Source organism: Megalops cyprinoides, chromosome 22 (assembly GCF_013368585.1).
Source record: "Megalops cyprinoides isolate fMegCyp1 chromosome 22, fMegCyp1.pri, whole genome shotgun sequence".
NCBI lineage: Eukaryota > Metazoa > Chordata > Actinopteri > Elopiformes > Megalopidae > Megalops > Megalops cyprinoides.
The window spans coordinates 25,935,320-25,952,658 of record NC_050604.1 but is presented as its reverse complement, the minus strand read 5'-3'; the positions used below and the strand labels follow the sequence as shown (position 1 = coordinate 25,952,658).

The window sequence follows — 17,339 nt, the reverse complement described above, 5'->3', positions numbered from 1 at the left end:
CTTATAGCTTTGGGGGTGAAGGGCTCTGTAAAATCTGGCGATACGGCACACTACTACCAGGGACTGTCCTCTCAACCAGTAATTAAAATGAATAAATGGAAGTTATTTTTATTGACTCAGTATTAATAATTACTGTACCCATGGCTCTGTTACAGTAGACCAATGAAGTCAGTAGAATTGTAACTGCGGTGGTTATCAAATTACTAAAACAATTCAACTGCAGTTTAAAATCTTTGAGCTATAAGGCATGAATTAGTGTGAGGTGTTGAAACCGCTGTCAGGTCTGAAGTGACTACAGAAGGAGGAAACGACGCAGGCGGAGGTAGGCTTCGTGACTGTGGGCACGGGGGGTTTGGGTTAGGAGTGAGAGACGTGCTTTAGTGTCATTGCTGAGCTACAGGTGTGGAGACACAATCTGCAGACCCACACCTTGCAGTGACCCCTGTCCAGCCTCCACATGCCTTTACAGGAAAAAAAAACGCCTTTTAAAAAGGCAGGAGCTGGTGTTTAATGTGCCTCCCTGCTCCCGCTCGCTGTACGGACCTGCCCTGGGGGCGGAGCTTCCAGCCCGCACACACATGCCTTCCTCCCCACTGCCTCTCCGAGGCTAAAACCAGCTCCACAAAACAGGACATAAGCATAAAAGTATACATATTATTGCTGTTGTTTTTTCCATCTTTTACTTTCAATATATATATTTTAAACTGTAATTTAATAAGTCATCTCTATAAATGCCCTCTAAATATACTGAGGATAAAAGGGAAATGTTTGTACTGTTTTTTTCTGAAATCATAGTATTACTGTATTTGTTTCTGTTGATACATGAATAAATTGTGATCAAAGATTATTATTAATGGCATTTATTCACAAAGGATATCACTGCCTTTACACTACACAGAAACATATAACATACATGCACAACATGCCCTTGATATCTAAAAGAGCTTTATTCGGGGTATGACTCTAAATGGAAAGGGATGTAAATCCTTTATCACTAAAAAAAAAAAAAACTATTCTTAAAAAAATGTTAGCACGACTCATTTAAAGAAACTGAAGACATTCACTCCTCCGGTACAGTACCTGCTGCGGGTGGAGCAGAAGTGTATCGGTGTGTCTCATCTTTTGCACCTCGCAGACGCACCCGTTCAGATTGGCTGCTCTCTCCTCCCTCCCTCCCTCTCTGCGGGGTTTTCACAGTACAGTGAGGTCGCTCTCCTCCGCCTCTCTCTCGCTCCTCCTCTCCGCTGTGGGATCATCGCCGGGGAGCTGCTCTTGGTCCGTTGGCGCTACTCCTTCACCCTTCCTCTCCTCTTCCTCACTCTCGGTCTCAGTCTCGGTTTCGCTCTCAGTCTCGCTCTCCTTCTTGCCCTCCTCCTCCTTCTTCTCCTCGTTCTCTTTCTCCTCCTCCCCCCTTTGCCTGGCTTGCCCCCTCAGGTCGTGCCCCTCCATGCTGGAGTCATCTTCGGAGGAGGTTTCGTCGTCGTCGTCTTCAGCTGGTCCCTCCCCCCTCTCCGTCAGGCTGTATCCATCCCTCCCTGCCCCGCGCTCCACATCCCTCCCGCTCTCCACTTCCTCCTCCTCCTCCTCGTCCTCCTCGTCCTCTCCTCCGCCGGGTCCCCCTCTCTTCCCGGGGCTGAGGTGACCCCCCAGCCGGCCCCACAGGCCCCTGGCCACACCCGTGGCGGCGGCGAGGCGGGGGCGGGAGCATGGCCCTCGGTTCAGCCGATTGGACAGGACGGCCAGGGCGAGCACGATCAGCAGCAGCAGCACCAGGAGGATGCCTGCCACACGGCCGCCACGCCCACCTGCCGCCGCTACAATCACCGCTGCCGTCGCTCGCATCGTCACGGGTTGGGTGGAGCTCGCGGGCATTTTTGGGGTTGTCTTCCTGGTCGTTTGGGGCGTGCTCGGGGTGGCAGAGCCATCTGGGGGCGGGGCCTTCGTGACACCCGACGTGTCGTTGGAGAAAGGCCACTCCTGAGGGACACCTGCGCTGGTGCTCGCGGTGGGGCGCTGGGAGGAGCTGCTGTTGCCAGGGATATAGCTCTGAAAAGTCGTGTTTTCCATTCCATTCTGGGAAGCTGCTGTCGTCAGCTCCCTGTGGACAGACAGACACAAGAGGGACAGACAGACTGCCCCCAGAGACACTGTAGGAGTGGCCATCACTGTGCCTGCCAATGACAAAGAGACAGGGTGATAGTCACAGTCCTCCTTTTTTCATATGAAAGGGTTAACTCAGGTCCTGGCTTACAAAGCTTATTCATGTACTCATGCAAAATCCAGCAGGATGAATGATCCATATGTAAGCTATTGATAGGGCTGTCTGCTGAACAAATAAACATTTTTAGTTATTTGAAATCACGAACAACCCCACACAGAAAAGACCGCCCCCTAAAGGTGCCCAACAGAACAGCGCGGCACTGTCCTGGTTCTTTACGGTCCAGATCACCAGAGTCAGAAAGAAGTGAATTTATCCACACGCAGTGCTCTCTACACGCATTCATCTCCCTTTAAATATCAACAAAATACACACTGGATCATTTTTCCTTTTAAAATGTTTTTTAAATATATATTTAAATATATAAATATGTAAACACATAGTTTAAAACTATATATACATATGTATGTGTGTGTGTGTGTAAGAGAGAGAGAGAGAGAGAGAAAGAGAGACAAGGCTGTTCTGCTTATTATTTCTGGTATTTTTTCACCCTTATAAACCTGTAACATAGGACATCTCTCGGCTGAAGATCGGCAGGGTATGGGTCCGCTGCGCTGTGCTGTGTTTCTGACTTCTTTTTCCCCTTTGCCTGGGAGAGCCTGTGATTCTGTTGCTTTCAGTAACCTTTCATTCCCGCATACTACAGCTGCAGGTATGTCAGAGGTGACGAGGTAGGAGATCCAGCTGAAGGGTGCAACAGCAGTGTCTCCCACATGAACCCAGAGCAGTCAGACGCAGAACCCAGGGCTCTGTCCTCTGTGCCACACGCTGTCAGGGGCACACAAACCCCCACAGCGAATCCACAGCCCCACAGCGAATCCACACCCCCACAGCGAATCCACACCCCCACAGTGAATCCACACCCCCACAGTGAATCCACACCCCCACAGCGAATCCACACCCCCACAGCGAATCCACACCCCCACATCTGCAGTGTCTCTTCTACCACCCACAATTTCATTGTACCCCCACCATGCAATGACAATAAAGTCTATTCTGATTCTGATTCTGATTCCGATACGAAATTTGAAAAGTAATCCAGATGGCTCCGAGACTGTAGTACGGGGCCCCCTGGTGGTTGGCTTTAGAGGCTGAATCAGGCCCTGAGACCAAACACCTGCTACACCCCAACAACAGACATTCACACTGATCAACCCAAGCCCTGCATGCAGGCGAGAACACATCCAGTCATCACCACACATCTCGGAAATAACAAGCCCCGTTTTAACAGTGTGATAGGCTACGGTTTCACACATGGAGGGTCTCAGAAAACAGATGAGTTCATTAAGTAGGTCAGAGGCTTGGAAAGATTAGGAACATCTGAGCGAAGCCGCCGACGCCCACAGGAAGTGTTTGTCTGCTACCGCGATTCGCTGGCAGGAAGTCAGAAGTCGTTACAGCTCTTCTTGAGGTGGATATTTCCTCTGTCTTGGTCTCTTTTTTAAAAAACTCGTTCTGTTTTTAATCCATCCTTCACACTCTCTGCAGTGAACCATCAAACAGCCCCTGTCACACCTCAGAGGAGGACACCTTTAAAATCGAGTCAGTGCTACTGAGTCTCGCCTTAAAGCAGACCCAGGATCCTACAGCACAGTCACAGACGGCCTTTTCTTTGCTTACTAGGAGGATGAGCCTCCCCCGCTTTTTGACAAACAGCCATGATCATGACGCGCACGCAGCCCGGGACATACTGCGAGCCTGTGGAGGACCCGGCCTGGCCACCTCACGGCAGAGTGTCTGAACAGCGACGGCCGGACAGCGCAGACAGGTGAGAGTAAAGGTGAGGGGTGAGACAGAACAGCGGAATTGATGCGGAGGAGATGGAGGGAAATGGAGGGAGGAGAGGCGGAGTGTAGGACAGACCCTGAGGAGAGGAGAACGCCAGAGAGAGGAGAAGCAAGAGCAGATCTCAGTGAGAGAGAGTGACGAGCAGAGCGCAGGGCGCAAGAAAACGCGGGAGCAACGGGGTAAGAGGCATCACAGCGGCATTTTTAAATGCAGAGCGGGAACCGCCATCAGAAACGGCCTCCGTGTAGCATAGTGGTTAACGAGCAGGACGGTTGCCAGTTCAATTCCCCACTGGGCCACTGCTGCTGTACCTTTGAGCAAGGTGCTTAACCCACAATTGCCTCGGTAAATATCCAGCTGTATAAATGGGTAACATTGTAAAAAAAAAACAAACTGTAACCTATGTAAGTCCCTCTGGATGAGAGCGCCTGCTAAATGCCAGTAATGGAATGCAATGTAATGCAAATCAGATTAAATGTAAGGTCCAGCTCACCTGCCTGCACCTGGTTCTGAAGTCCTGGGTCTGTGATCAGAGGGAGAGTGAGTGAGTGACTCAGAGTCGCGGTGAGAACTCAGAAAGAGAGAAAAAGGTGGGCAAGGGCACACGTGTGAGCAGCAGTGTTTGAAAAAAGAAAAAAAAAAGTGTATGTAGGGGAAAGAGGCGGGGTGACGAGAGAAGGAGAGAAACAAAGGCGGTTAAGAGAGAACAAAAGCACGATGAAGCACCGCCGAGTCCTTTTATTGAAGGGACTCTGGCAGAACTCAGAGACGCTGTAGGAACTCTAACAGAGTCTAACAGATAAAGGTAGAAAAACAAACCTCATTAGAAGATTTTGGTCTGTGATGGATGTGATGGGGGGGGGGACGACTCAACAATATTAGAAGCACTGCATGACCAGGTTTCAGTGGTTGGCCAGGCAAGGTACAAACTAGCTGGAAAAGCTAAAGAGAGAGAGAGAGAGGGGGGGGGGGGGGGGGAGAGGTGAAATTCTGTATCTGAAAGCTTACAGGTTTGAGTCTCAGGTGACATTTACCAGGTGAATACCTCAGCATGGTCGTTCACCTGAATTGCCTAGGTAAATATCCATCTTGGGTAAATATCCACATTTCCTGTGTGATTGGACATGGTGTAAATACCCAGTTGGGTGATTGGATAGTGTGTAAATACTCAGCTGTGTGATTGGACAGTGAGTAAAATGTAATCTGTGCCCATCGATCTGGACTGGATCTGTCTGCAGTGGTGGTCTTACTGATTTGGGTCCCCCCCCCAACCTGTCCCAAAACAAGAACACTGTGAAGACTTGGGAAAGTCATCCAATGTTTCAATAAATCCAGCTGAAAGGGCCTCCAGAGAAAAAATGCATTTGATAAAAGCAACATGAAGAACCAACATTTGATTGACCTTCTGGGAGGGTAACCTGAAAGCTCAGCCCTCAGACCGCCTAGGGACAGGGGTATATCTCGTGTAATGTGGTGTAAGTGATCATAGCCACTCAGATGACCACAGAGGACAGTAACACTAGCGAGAAAAATATATTGTGCAAAACCACTGGTGCAGAGATAAGCCTCTGCTATCTGTGTGAGAGATATTTTGAGGTTTTTCATTAGTGGTAAATTGTTCAGCTGCTTGACTTACAGTGTCCATGGTCTGGCTGTAATTGTTAATAAACTCACTACACTTCAAACTGAGCCTCGTTTCTTCTCTGAAAAAAAATCTCAGCTTCTATCTTAACAAGTGTCTTATTTTATATACTTAGCCTCTGTCATACAGGGAAATATATTTATGATATGATTACGATTTACACTAGGGTCCAAAATTATTGGGACACCTGGGCATTTTGTGGTTAAGTGTGGATGTGTCCATGTAGCTATTAGTTTTATGACTTGAACCTAATTTATGGTGTGGTGAAAACAGTTACATGTTTTGGCAGCTATTAACATTTTCAAAACATCATTTTTCATGAAGCTGAAATTAACATTGACATAAATATGACTTTCCTAATGTCTGATGGAATATGCAGCAAAAATATTGTGGGTTTTCAGAAAAAAAGTGAGTGTCCCAATAATTTTGGACCCCAGTGTATATGATTATGATTTATGATATGATTTGCAAAAGGCACATGTTGAAAGGGGGAGCAAAAATGCCATAGCAAAAATGCCACCCCTAAGTATTCAAATCTGAGCTGTATGCGAAACGTGGGCCTATATAAAATTGCTTCTGTCTTCATATGCGCACAAAACATGACATTGTTTCAAAATCACAGTGAGAAGAAACTACATCTCGGAACGGGATTGGAGTGGCGAGCCTTGAATTTGTGTGCAGTCTTTACTTGAGTTGCTCGCAGGTACGTGTAACGCCGGGTGAGTGTAATGAGGACTTCTGCAGCGACGCGCTGAGATGGAGGGTGTGAGAGCGCGCGGCGCTTTGCAACGGAACGCCAGAGCGCGATAGCTACACCACATCCTGTAGTTATCTGACAGCTTTATGAAACAGAGACGTCATTCAACGTTTTCTCCCTTCATCCCTCTCTCTGAGACAGAAACAGGAAGATAATAATAATAATCATATTCATATCAGCTATTTTTAATTGTGAACCCAATATTATTAATTTGAAAACCCGCTGCAATCGAAAACAAAACAAAACCAAACAAAACAGAACGAATAAACCCCGTCGACTGCTTACTCGCTGAAGTGAGTCCCTTGCCCAACGCAACTTGTGTAGCTTACAGTTGTGCATGGTTCGGCGCCAGGAGAAAATACAGAGGTGTGCGATTGCAATCCATGTGGGGGTGCAATGCACCCCTAAGCACCCCCATAGCGCCGGGTGTATGTTATGGTTTTATACAGCTGGATATTAGCTGAAGAAACCCAGGTTTAAGCTCTAGATTCACTCCTCCAGCTGTACATTACCGTTATCTCTACACCTCCTCCTACTGTATTAATCACTTTGACTCACAAGAATACAGAGTGACACTTTGATTCAACTCTAGCATCTTTGCCCATATCTTCAAATCTCAATGTCTCACCTAGTGGTTAATCCTGTCATTGCACACATGCAGTGTGTGTTGCAATGGCAACACACACTGTAACCAAGACATGAGATAAATAGAAAGACATGTAATATTTTAGATTATATCTGCATCTCTCTATGTCGATATCACATATTTGGTAAATGGCACAGAGCATTTATGAACATTGCATTTCGGGTGATCGTTGTGATAAAAATGACACATTGCCGAACAGTCTGAAACACAGTCTTTGCCCCTTCCTGTAAAGGATTCTGTGTCGCCATGAAGGAGAATTATTTAAAATGTTTAATATGTTTATTTTTTCTGCATCAGAGAGTGCTGCGATGCAAAAAAGTTAAGCGTAATAGAAGTACATTAAGTAAAGATACACTTCCTACGGCCCTGACTGCGGTCTAGGCTAGCGCGGGGGCGAGTTGGGGGAAGGCGTTGCGTATGCAGCTTTGGCTGCGTGGACCACGGGCGCCTCGGTCAGCAGGGGTCGCTGTTGCTGACGGGCTTGCCAATGCGACGCACCCCCCGCACTATCCCCGGTGGAGCGAGTCCGCTGTGCTCCGCATGCGGGCTCCCGGTCGCTGTCGGCTGGTCGGGTTCGATCCGGAGCCGTGGCGCTCGGTCTGCACGCAGCGCGGGTGCTTTTGCCAGCTGAGCCACTGGGGAGTCGCCCACCCACCTCCCTGCCTAAGATACTTTTAGCTCTGTCGTCGGTGGCTTTGGCCCTCCCTGTTCCTATTCTTTGCTCCTCGCTGGCCGTTTAAACACACTGCTTTGTGTACAGCGTATCACTGCTCACGGTCTCAGGGCTGCTGGATTGTACCACTCCCACATAAGCTGTCAAATCGTCAAACCGTCAAAACGGTGTTTTCGGTTTTATATTGTTGAGTTGGCTCAATGAAGGAACCATTCAGTGAATTTTTCATGTCCTTCCTCTCATGACTTTCAACTCCTTTCTATTTCCTGGAGTTATTAACCTTCAGTTAGAAATGACGAGTGAGTGAGGGAAGTGAGAAAATGACTGGATTCAGGAGAGGAAAGGGTTAACCTACAACCACACATGGACATAAAAGCATGGCCCTCCTTTGGTACTCCACTGCCAAAAACATAAAATCAAACAAAATCAACCTCCAATAAAAACACAAAATAATGTGATATGTATTGTTTATCACACAAATATCTGAAAAAAGTATATTTTCTATATATATATATATATATATATATATATATATATATATATATATATATATGCTTGAGTGTGTCTGTGTGTGTGTGTGTGTGTGTGTGTGTATACATGAATACACATACATATAAAAGTTTGATTTTTTTTTCCTATATTGCCCACCCCTACTGGACCTTAACTTAAAGTAATCTTAAAGTCTGTAGCCATCTTAAAATTACCCAGCACAGTTTTACCCCGTCCATACAAACTACAACATAAATGTATCTATCTGTGACGGTTACCCTCCTGCTCAGAGACAGCCTCTGTGCTGGAAATAGAGGAGACAGAAGTCTCACCTTTACCAAGGAGGTTTACAAAGAGAGAGAGCACAATGCCAAATATGAGTGAATTGCTTCCTCCTTGTGGGTAGCCACTGGAAGGAGATTTCTTCCGGAGTTTGTGCGGTACTTTCATGGCATGGCAAGCATCTACTTTAAGTGCAATCTGAGCTTTAAGGTCCAGGACCTATCGGCCTGCAATGACTGGGAGCGCACAGCAGTGGAACAGATCGGCTTCGTTCAACCGAGAAATTACCAATTTAATTACACTTTACCTATTCAAGGAAGTAGATCCAACCTCATTTTTGTAAGGACACAACAAAGAGAGAGAGACACTGACAGATGGAAAAAGAACTATAAACTCGCACTGTTGTGTGAACAGAGAGAACACACTGATTAGTGTTAGAACTGCAGATCCATGCTGTGGACACACAGAAAGGAGCTCACAACACAGAACAAAGATGGAGAGAGAACTGTGAAAGAGATGGAACATGAAATATAAAACAAAATAAGCAATAAGACATTAAACTGATGGCAACAAAAGTCAGTAATTTACACAACCAAAAAAACCATTAAAACACTTACTGTAAGCTTTTAGCTGGACAAAAAATTTAGTCAGAGTTCCATTTTTGTGCCTCATCAGTAGCTGGTAAACTCCAGAGTCGTCAGTGTCAAGGTTGCTGATGGTGAGAGATCCAGTCTGTCTGTCCAGCTGCAGTCTGCCTCTGAATCTCTCAATGTAGTCTGTTATAATCTCTCCATCTGAGAGCTCAGCCATTTCTGAGTATGAACCATCAGTACCAAATGACCATGTGATAACATAGTCCCTCTGTAGTCCAGTTAGATGAGGGTGTAGTGTGACAGTCTCTCCCTCTCTCTTTCTCACTGTTTTCACTTCAGTCTGTACAGTACTCAGCAGATCTGGAATCACAGACGTGATGAATTAGACAAGAATCTAATATGGCTGAAAACACACCTCTACATGTTACATGTACCTGTACAGTACATGTACTGATACATGCTAAGAAGAAGGTACAAAATAAGCAAGGAAGGGTGGAAAGGGGAGAAATGCAGATTACTATTTCATCACACCTCATTGCGTGAGACCATTTTTAAATACCGTGGCTCTGTCAGCAGTGATGGCAATGGGAAATAAAACAAGACAGCCGGTGATCACCTAGTTCCTACTTTGGGACTCGAATAGAGGGTGTAATTTTTCTGTTTGTACACTTACACAAAGATACGGGACAGCGAATAAAGTTTTCTGTAACTCTATTGTGTCTCTGCTCATTCAAAATAAATATCACGAGGAGAAACTTAGCTAGGGGTTGGTCGAAACCATTACGCACTCAGTCTGACTTCTTATTTTTTGCCGCACACAAACAAACCCCCCCCGGCTTGCTCCGCTACAGATGGTTGGTTTCATGCATGGCTTTTATTTTTCTTCATTGCAGTCTGAGACAAGAATCACTGTGCAGTCATACCATCCCACAGTTGCAGAGTCATAACTTGCATTACATAATTAGCATTTAGCAGACACTCTTATCCAGAGTGACTTACATAGGTTACAGTTTTTTTTAAATATTATCCATTTAGGCAGCTGGATATTTACTGAGGCAATTCTGGGTTAAGTACCTTGTTCAAGGTTACGGCAGCAGTGCCCCAGCAAGGAATCAAACTGGCAACCTGCTCCTTACCACTATGCGACACTGCTGCCCAATGTCACCATTGCCCATCATGCTGTATGTATCACTTTTTAGTGGATAGACCTGATTTGGATTTCAGTGAACGGAGACAAGCTCTGATTATAAGATAATTAACCAACAATAATCAATTTATTTAGGGTGCTCAAGAATAATGATTACATTTTTTTCTTGCTCTCATATAACCCTCTTTTTTCACTCTCTCACACACACATACATGGCTATGTCATAGTGTTGACCTGCAGAGTGACAACCAAATAACAAAAAACTGCTGGTTTAATATCATTTGAATTATGTCTGCAGGCACCAGCCTCTATGAGAATGCCTTATATGTTCATATTCTCAAAACTCTATTGTGTTGCAAAACAGTTTGATCATTTACGGTTGCTTTCATAGAAAATTCAAAATTCAAAGATTATGTTATAGCACTACCTCATGACCTTTATGTTGTGCAGTTGTAAATGGCTGGCTAAAGCATGCTGATAATGTATCTGCCCCCTTACCGCTGATATACTACTCATAAAACCAGGAGAAATTTTACAAAAAAATTTATTAAAAAAAAGACACAACACAAATACCATGTCCTGACAGAGCCGCACCAAACATGGTTGCTTGCATCCTTTCTTCAGCAGCCTTACACAAATATTTAACCACATGGACATGACACGCGTGGTTCATTGTAAAATAGCTGCCTTCTCTGACACAAAAAAAAGGAGGCATGTCTGCTTTACAGACTAACAGGATCAGTTCAGATGTCAGTTCATATAGCAAGCTGAGAGGTATATTTATAAGCTTATAAAATAAAACAGTACATAGCTAAAATTCAAAGTAAGGTTACAGAAACCTGAAACTTAGCTGAGGAATTTTGGCATGGGTAAAGATGAAAGCAGCATCCTATCTTTAAAAATCATCTTAACTGCAAGCCTCACTCCATTAGCAGCAATATATATATTTTCATAAAAAACATAAAAACAAGAAATCAAGGACAAAATACTGGTTTGGTTTTGAGAGAGTGTTTCAATATTCCTCCCCAACGGTGAATAGTCATCTCTAAATGATGCTCACATTCTATGCAGGGCTTAAACGTTCTTACTCAAAGACCTGAACCTTCATTACTGTTCCTATGGGAAGCTAATTGTAGTAGTCATGTCAAGACTGACACATGTATGGTTGACTTAAAAGTAAAAGTAAGGCTGTATCTATAAAACCCTATAAAATGTTTAAATTCAAGTTTGGGAAGTTTGGCATGAATCCAGATGAAAGCAGCACCCAATCATTAAAAATATCACAAACAAACATCTTCATCTTAACTTCATGCCTCACTATATTAGCAGCAATGGGTTTCATATAAAAAAGAATTCAAGTAGAAACTCTTAGTGTGTAACTTGCACAGCTCACAATTTCATTTTGTCCTTTTATGCAAATTACTGAGGTAATTTAATTTAATTAAGCACCTGGTCACGGGGTGCAGCAGCAGTGCCCCACCTGAGAATGGAGCCAGAAACGGACGGGTTTGAGCCCTGCTTCTTCCCACTACACCGCACTACTGTCTGTGCCATTACCACATTAAGGCTAAATGACTGGCATATAAATGTAAACCATTTAAAAAACAAATACTGTTTTAGTGCACATACAACACTGTAGGGGGCTGACTACAGACATGCATCCCCACAGGGGAGGAACACTCAGACATTCTCTCAAATAGCTTCAGTTTTGATTTCAGGTAGTTTTCTTACTAATTTAGAGAACACTTGTCCATGTTTAACACCACACCTGAAACATGGAAAGTGAATTATTCCTCACTAATGATATCAATTTGGCAGAAAGGAGGGAATAGAATGGTTATATTTACACATTAAGATTGCCCTTTCTTACTTTGTATTCTTCTTAAATATTTTAAATTATGTACCGTTTAACTCTATGACACATAATTCCACATTCCCAATTTCCCTTTTTGATTTACGCATCATCATTAAATTTTAGGTCCGATACATAAAATTTCTAACAATGATTCTTCTGTCAGTGGTCATTAATTCACCTATTCTATCATCAGTTCTTTAATAATTACATCATGATGGTAAATCTGAAAAATACACCCCCTCATGCCCATCATTAAATTACTGTGACCCGTCGTCTTGACGTCAAGTAACAACTTCATCTGGAGTCACAGTTCACAGAGCACTTTCCTGAAAGACAAGAAACACACAGAGAAAGAGGAAGGAGCTGAAGTCAATGGTCAATAAAGTCAACGGGCTTCGATATACCATGGAGGTTTATAGGACACAACAAGCAAGCAGTCGTGTGGAGGTCTCAGAAGGTGTCAGAGGGCCTGAGCTGGTACTTCAGCTGAACCGGATCATCACTGTGCCAAAGTAAATTTTTGTGACATGGTGATCAGATCCTGCACTGAAAGTGATGAGAAAGGCATAATTATTTTATGGGAGGTACAAAGCTACAGTGTATGCAACATGAAAAAGTCCTGCGTGTAACAGCTCACACAAGTCTCTCTTGACCAAAGCCGTAAAGAAGGCAAATAGGATAACAACCTAAAGGAGGTTATAATAATGTTCGACAGGTCATAAAGAGTATTGTGTCCAGGACACCAAAGTGTAAGAAGGACACAGAGGGGGCAACAAAACTGGTTCCATAAAATCCAACATCTAAGTTAAGAGAGACACAAGATGCTTGATACTTGATGGGGCCTGATCAGCTGTGAATATTGATAAGGATTATTATTGTGGCCACAATCAAAGACACCACACATTCAATGTTACTCCTTTTGGGGGGTGATCTACTGAGAGTAGTTATGCAGCCACCAAAAACCAGATTTAAATATGGGCCATTCATTTTTGCGTGTTGTGGAGTGATTTCGTGGTTTGGAAGCATATTCTCACTACAATGATAGTGGCCATTGCAACAGCCTAAGTTTAACATCCGCCTCCTCCACATATTGATATACGAGTACAATAACCTTTTCTGCAATTGCTTTGAGCCCTGATAAATCAAATTGATTATCCCATAATGTTCTATCAGCATTGTGGGTCTACATCTTTTTAATGTCAATAACAGGGCAGTCGGGGGGGATTTGATTGAAGTATTTAACACGTTAAAAGGGACACAGACTTCACAACCTATTGTAAAATTAGGGTGATGGACAGGCAGAAAAAGAAACGTTAATCTTACACAGGTGCAGTTTGTGTGAGTGGCATTGGCATGTCACCCTGCGCTTCATTGTTTTCGGCAGAAATTCCACTCTGGACGTTACTTGCATTCATGTGGACCGCATCTGAAACACAAACACAGACTGGTGTTACATTTTCACTGCACAGTTACCTTCAGTCACCCTTTTACACTAAATACACATCAATAACACGACAGCATGTCACTGCACAATCTATTATTTAGTACTGTTCATATTATTTTTCTGGCAATAAAATTCCCTCAGTTTGGATGTGTTAATTTCACAAGGACAGATAGACACACGCGCACCCATGCACACACGCACGCACACACCCATGCACACACGCACGCACACACACATGCACGCATGCACACACCCATGCACACATGCACACACACATGCACGCATGCACACATTCACCCATGCACACACGCACGCACACACACATGCACGCATGCACACACCCATGCACACATGCACACACACATGCACGCATGCACACACACATGCACGCATGCACACACACATGCACGCATGCACACATTCACCCATGCACACATGCATGCACGCATGAAATATATACTTCCCACCAGCTTTTTGCCTCTCATTTCTACTCCGAGTGATCACAGCCAGACAGAGCATCAGAAATGCAGATGTCGGCACTGCAAGCCATGAATGTCCTCTCTGTGTCTCCCACGGAGCTGTCAATCAAACAACTCAACATATTACACATATATACTCTTAGCAATCATGTTCACTGTACATTATATTAGTCTAAAGAAATGGTAGTGGCCTTTATTTTTTTAATACTAAATGCACAATGTGAAGGAGAGCTGCGAAGCATTTCAAACTGTTAAATGTTTGTAAAAAGGTGCTGATGGGTCCCCTCTCTTGATCTGAAATTCACCAATTTTCTGCATTCCATCAGCCTCATTTGTAACATCAGATTTTTAAAAATCTCTCTCGAGTTTCATACTTTTAAAATATATTTTCATGAAACAATGGAACATTAACACCGCAATATATTTAACAGGATAAACCCATGCTATCATACCACAACAAACATGATTTTCACTGAAGTCAGTCTTGGAACAATACTTTTTCAGTATTCAATAAGCACAAAACACAAACATAAGCATGCTGGAGTTCCAGCATGAGGTATTCCTCAGTGTAAAATGTAACTTGATAACAGTGATCTAAGCAGCAATTATGAGAAAGTTTCCTACCAGAGCAGAACTCCTCAGTATTGAGCTGGAGACTCTGGTTACTGACTGGGTTTGCAGCTGCACAGCTGTAGGTAGAGTTGTACTCTTCTATCTCCAGAGGGAGAGACAAGGGGGTGTTGAGATCAGGGCTGCTGGTGTGGGACAGTGTCTTCCCCACTCTCTGCCAGGACAGGGTGACCTCCCTCCCGTTCTCCACAGAGCACAGCACTGAGCAGCTTTTATTGCCTGAGTGGCTCTGAGTGATGTTGCTAATGATGGGTTCAGAGACTGGCTCTGTGATGTAAAGAGAATAACAGACAACATGGGGACCTTCATTCAGTCATGTGTTTTAGATATAACCTTCTACAGAAGGACAGACAGACAGACAGATACCCTGAGGGATCCATGTGATATCTGGCGTTTCCACAGTAACAGTGAACAGAGAGAACACACTGATTAGTGTTAGAACTGCATATCCATATTGTGGACACACAGAAAGGAGCTCATAACAGGAGTAAAACAGAGAGAACAGTGACAAAAAAGACAGAACATAAAAGATACAACAAAATAAGTAATGATAAGGCATTTAACAGAGCAAAAGTTCCAAAAAAGAAAAAACATTAAAACACTTACTGTAGACTTTCAGCTGGACCAAAAATTTAGACAGAGTTCTGTTGCGGTGCCTCATCTGTAGCTGGTAAACTCCAGAGTCTTTGGTGTTGACGTTGCTGATGGTGAGAGATCCAGTCTCTCTGTCCAGCTGCAGTCTGCCTCTGAATCTCTCAATGTAGTCTGTTGTAATCTCCCCTCTATGGCACCAAGCTATTTCTGAGTGTGAACCGTCGGCGCCAAATGACCATGTAATAACATAGTCCCTCTGTAGTCCAGTTAGATGAGGGTGTAGTGTGACAGTCTCTCCCTCTCTCTTTCTCACTGTTTTCACTTCAGTCTGTACAGTACTCAGCAGATCTGGAATTACAGACATGAAGAATTAGACATGAATCTAATATGGCTGAAAACACACCTCTACATGTTACCTGTACCTGTACAGTACATGTACTGATACATGCAATGAAGAAGGCATAAAATATGCAAAAAAGTACAAAATCTGAGGCAGTCTAACAACCCAAGTTATATATGAGCAAATGTTGTAAAATTATACCCTTGGTTACATATATTGCAATTAGAAAATGCTCAAATATTGCCCAATTGAAATGGGAAAAGTTAAGAGAACATTTGCAGTTAAACCATGGGTTTTTTCACTTCAAACAACTCTCAAACATTGCCATTTTTTCAGTGTGATAATACTGGACTATAAGACTCTCCTACAAAATAATAATCATAATCTAGTCTTCATTCACACCATTAGTATTTCCTACATTTCACACAAACATGAAAAGATATGAGTCTCTTGAGAGGTAAAGTTGAAAAAACACCGGACTTTAGCACGTATCCGATAGGTTTGCTTTGAAATAAGTATCCGTTCGTATAAGCTTCGTTTAAATACTATGAATAAGTTTTGTACGCTAAATGCGTTAATGTAAAGACCACAGGTCCTGCTGAGAAAAAAAAGATCGTCACCGTTCATTTCTTGTAATATGTGCGAAGGATGGGGCGGGGCGCTAAAACATCGACATCTTAAGGAATTTCTTGTCCTCTCCCCGAAAGAAGACGTCAGAGCATACGCCCATTGCATTGGCTAAAAGACAATGCGGCAATTAAACTTACCACAGAACACAAGTACGACCATGAACGGAGATGCACTTGCGGTCTTCATCACAGGACAGGTGCATTCTTATGGTTATTTCACACTTAAGACAGAGTGGAAGCGCGGAAGACGGAAAGCGCCGAGGAGGTACCTACAGCACCGAGGAAACTTCCGCGTTCGGTCGTTGGACTTCAGCGCCCTCTACTGGCATTTCCGGACAGCGCCGTTTTACCGGCTGCACGATCAAACTCTTCTGTTCGTGCGCCGATTACTTAAAATCTGCTGGAGGAGGCAAATCAAGTATCCCTTAAAGTCGTTTTTTTCTGACACAAAGCCACTTCATGGTGGTGGATAAACATAATTTCCGTTGTGTAGACAAGGAATTACTTTGCGTAGGCGACACTAGAGTGAGATATGGTATTTATACTCTGAGCACGTATTTTAATTTCATAACGACAGCTTTCTCTACCACTCCACGCAGCGGAGTCCGGTCACAGAGGAACATGCAGTAGATTCTCTACCGAGGTGGTATTGACCTACAATGCTCATTCAAATGATCAACTGGGTATTAACTGCTGCAGCTGCTTCATAACAAGCTGATCATTTGAATTAGGTGTGTTGGAGCAGGGAGGCATCTAAAACATGCTGGGCAGTGGGTCCCCGGGACCGGAGTTGAGAACCACTGACTTAGACTATATACTATTGAGAACAATTAAGACTGATATCACTTTTACACACTATGGAATGTTGCTGGCTTTTTCCTGTGAACTGAGTACCCAAAAATACAAGTATCTTAATATATTTCATGTACACACACTTCATATTTCCAATGCACCTGTTAGGATTACTATTGTAAGGGGTTTGTGTAGAGCAGCTGTTGTCCCTCTTTTACTTTTTAGTTTGTAGTAGCATCCAGCAGTCCTGAGAAGCCAGCACAAAATGGCCACTTCCTGACGCATCACTGTTCCATAAAGTATTCAGTCCAGCCCTTCCAACACTGGAAAACACCATCTCC

At 43.8% G+C, this 17,339-nt stretch overlaps 1 protein-coding gene across 1 annotated transcript; it reads right to left on the bottom strand.

Moving 5' to 3' along the window:
* Positions 1-292: 292 nt before the first annotated feature.
* Positions 293-9,440, bottom strand: LOC118769520. The gene is made up of 5 exons (XM_036516650.1): positions 9,113-9,440; positions 4,500-4,529; positions 2,183-2,242; positions 1,418-1,814; positions 293-335 (listed from the first exon to the last, which is right to left on the bottom strand). Exons 1-5 carry the CDS (start codon positions 9,303-9,305, stop codon positions 293-295), a joined length of 723 nt encoding a protein of 240 aa, XP_036372543.1. The 5' UTR covers positions 9,306-9,440.
* Positions 9,441-17,339: the final 7,899 nt, after the last annotated feature.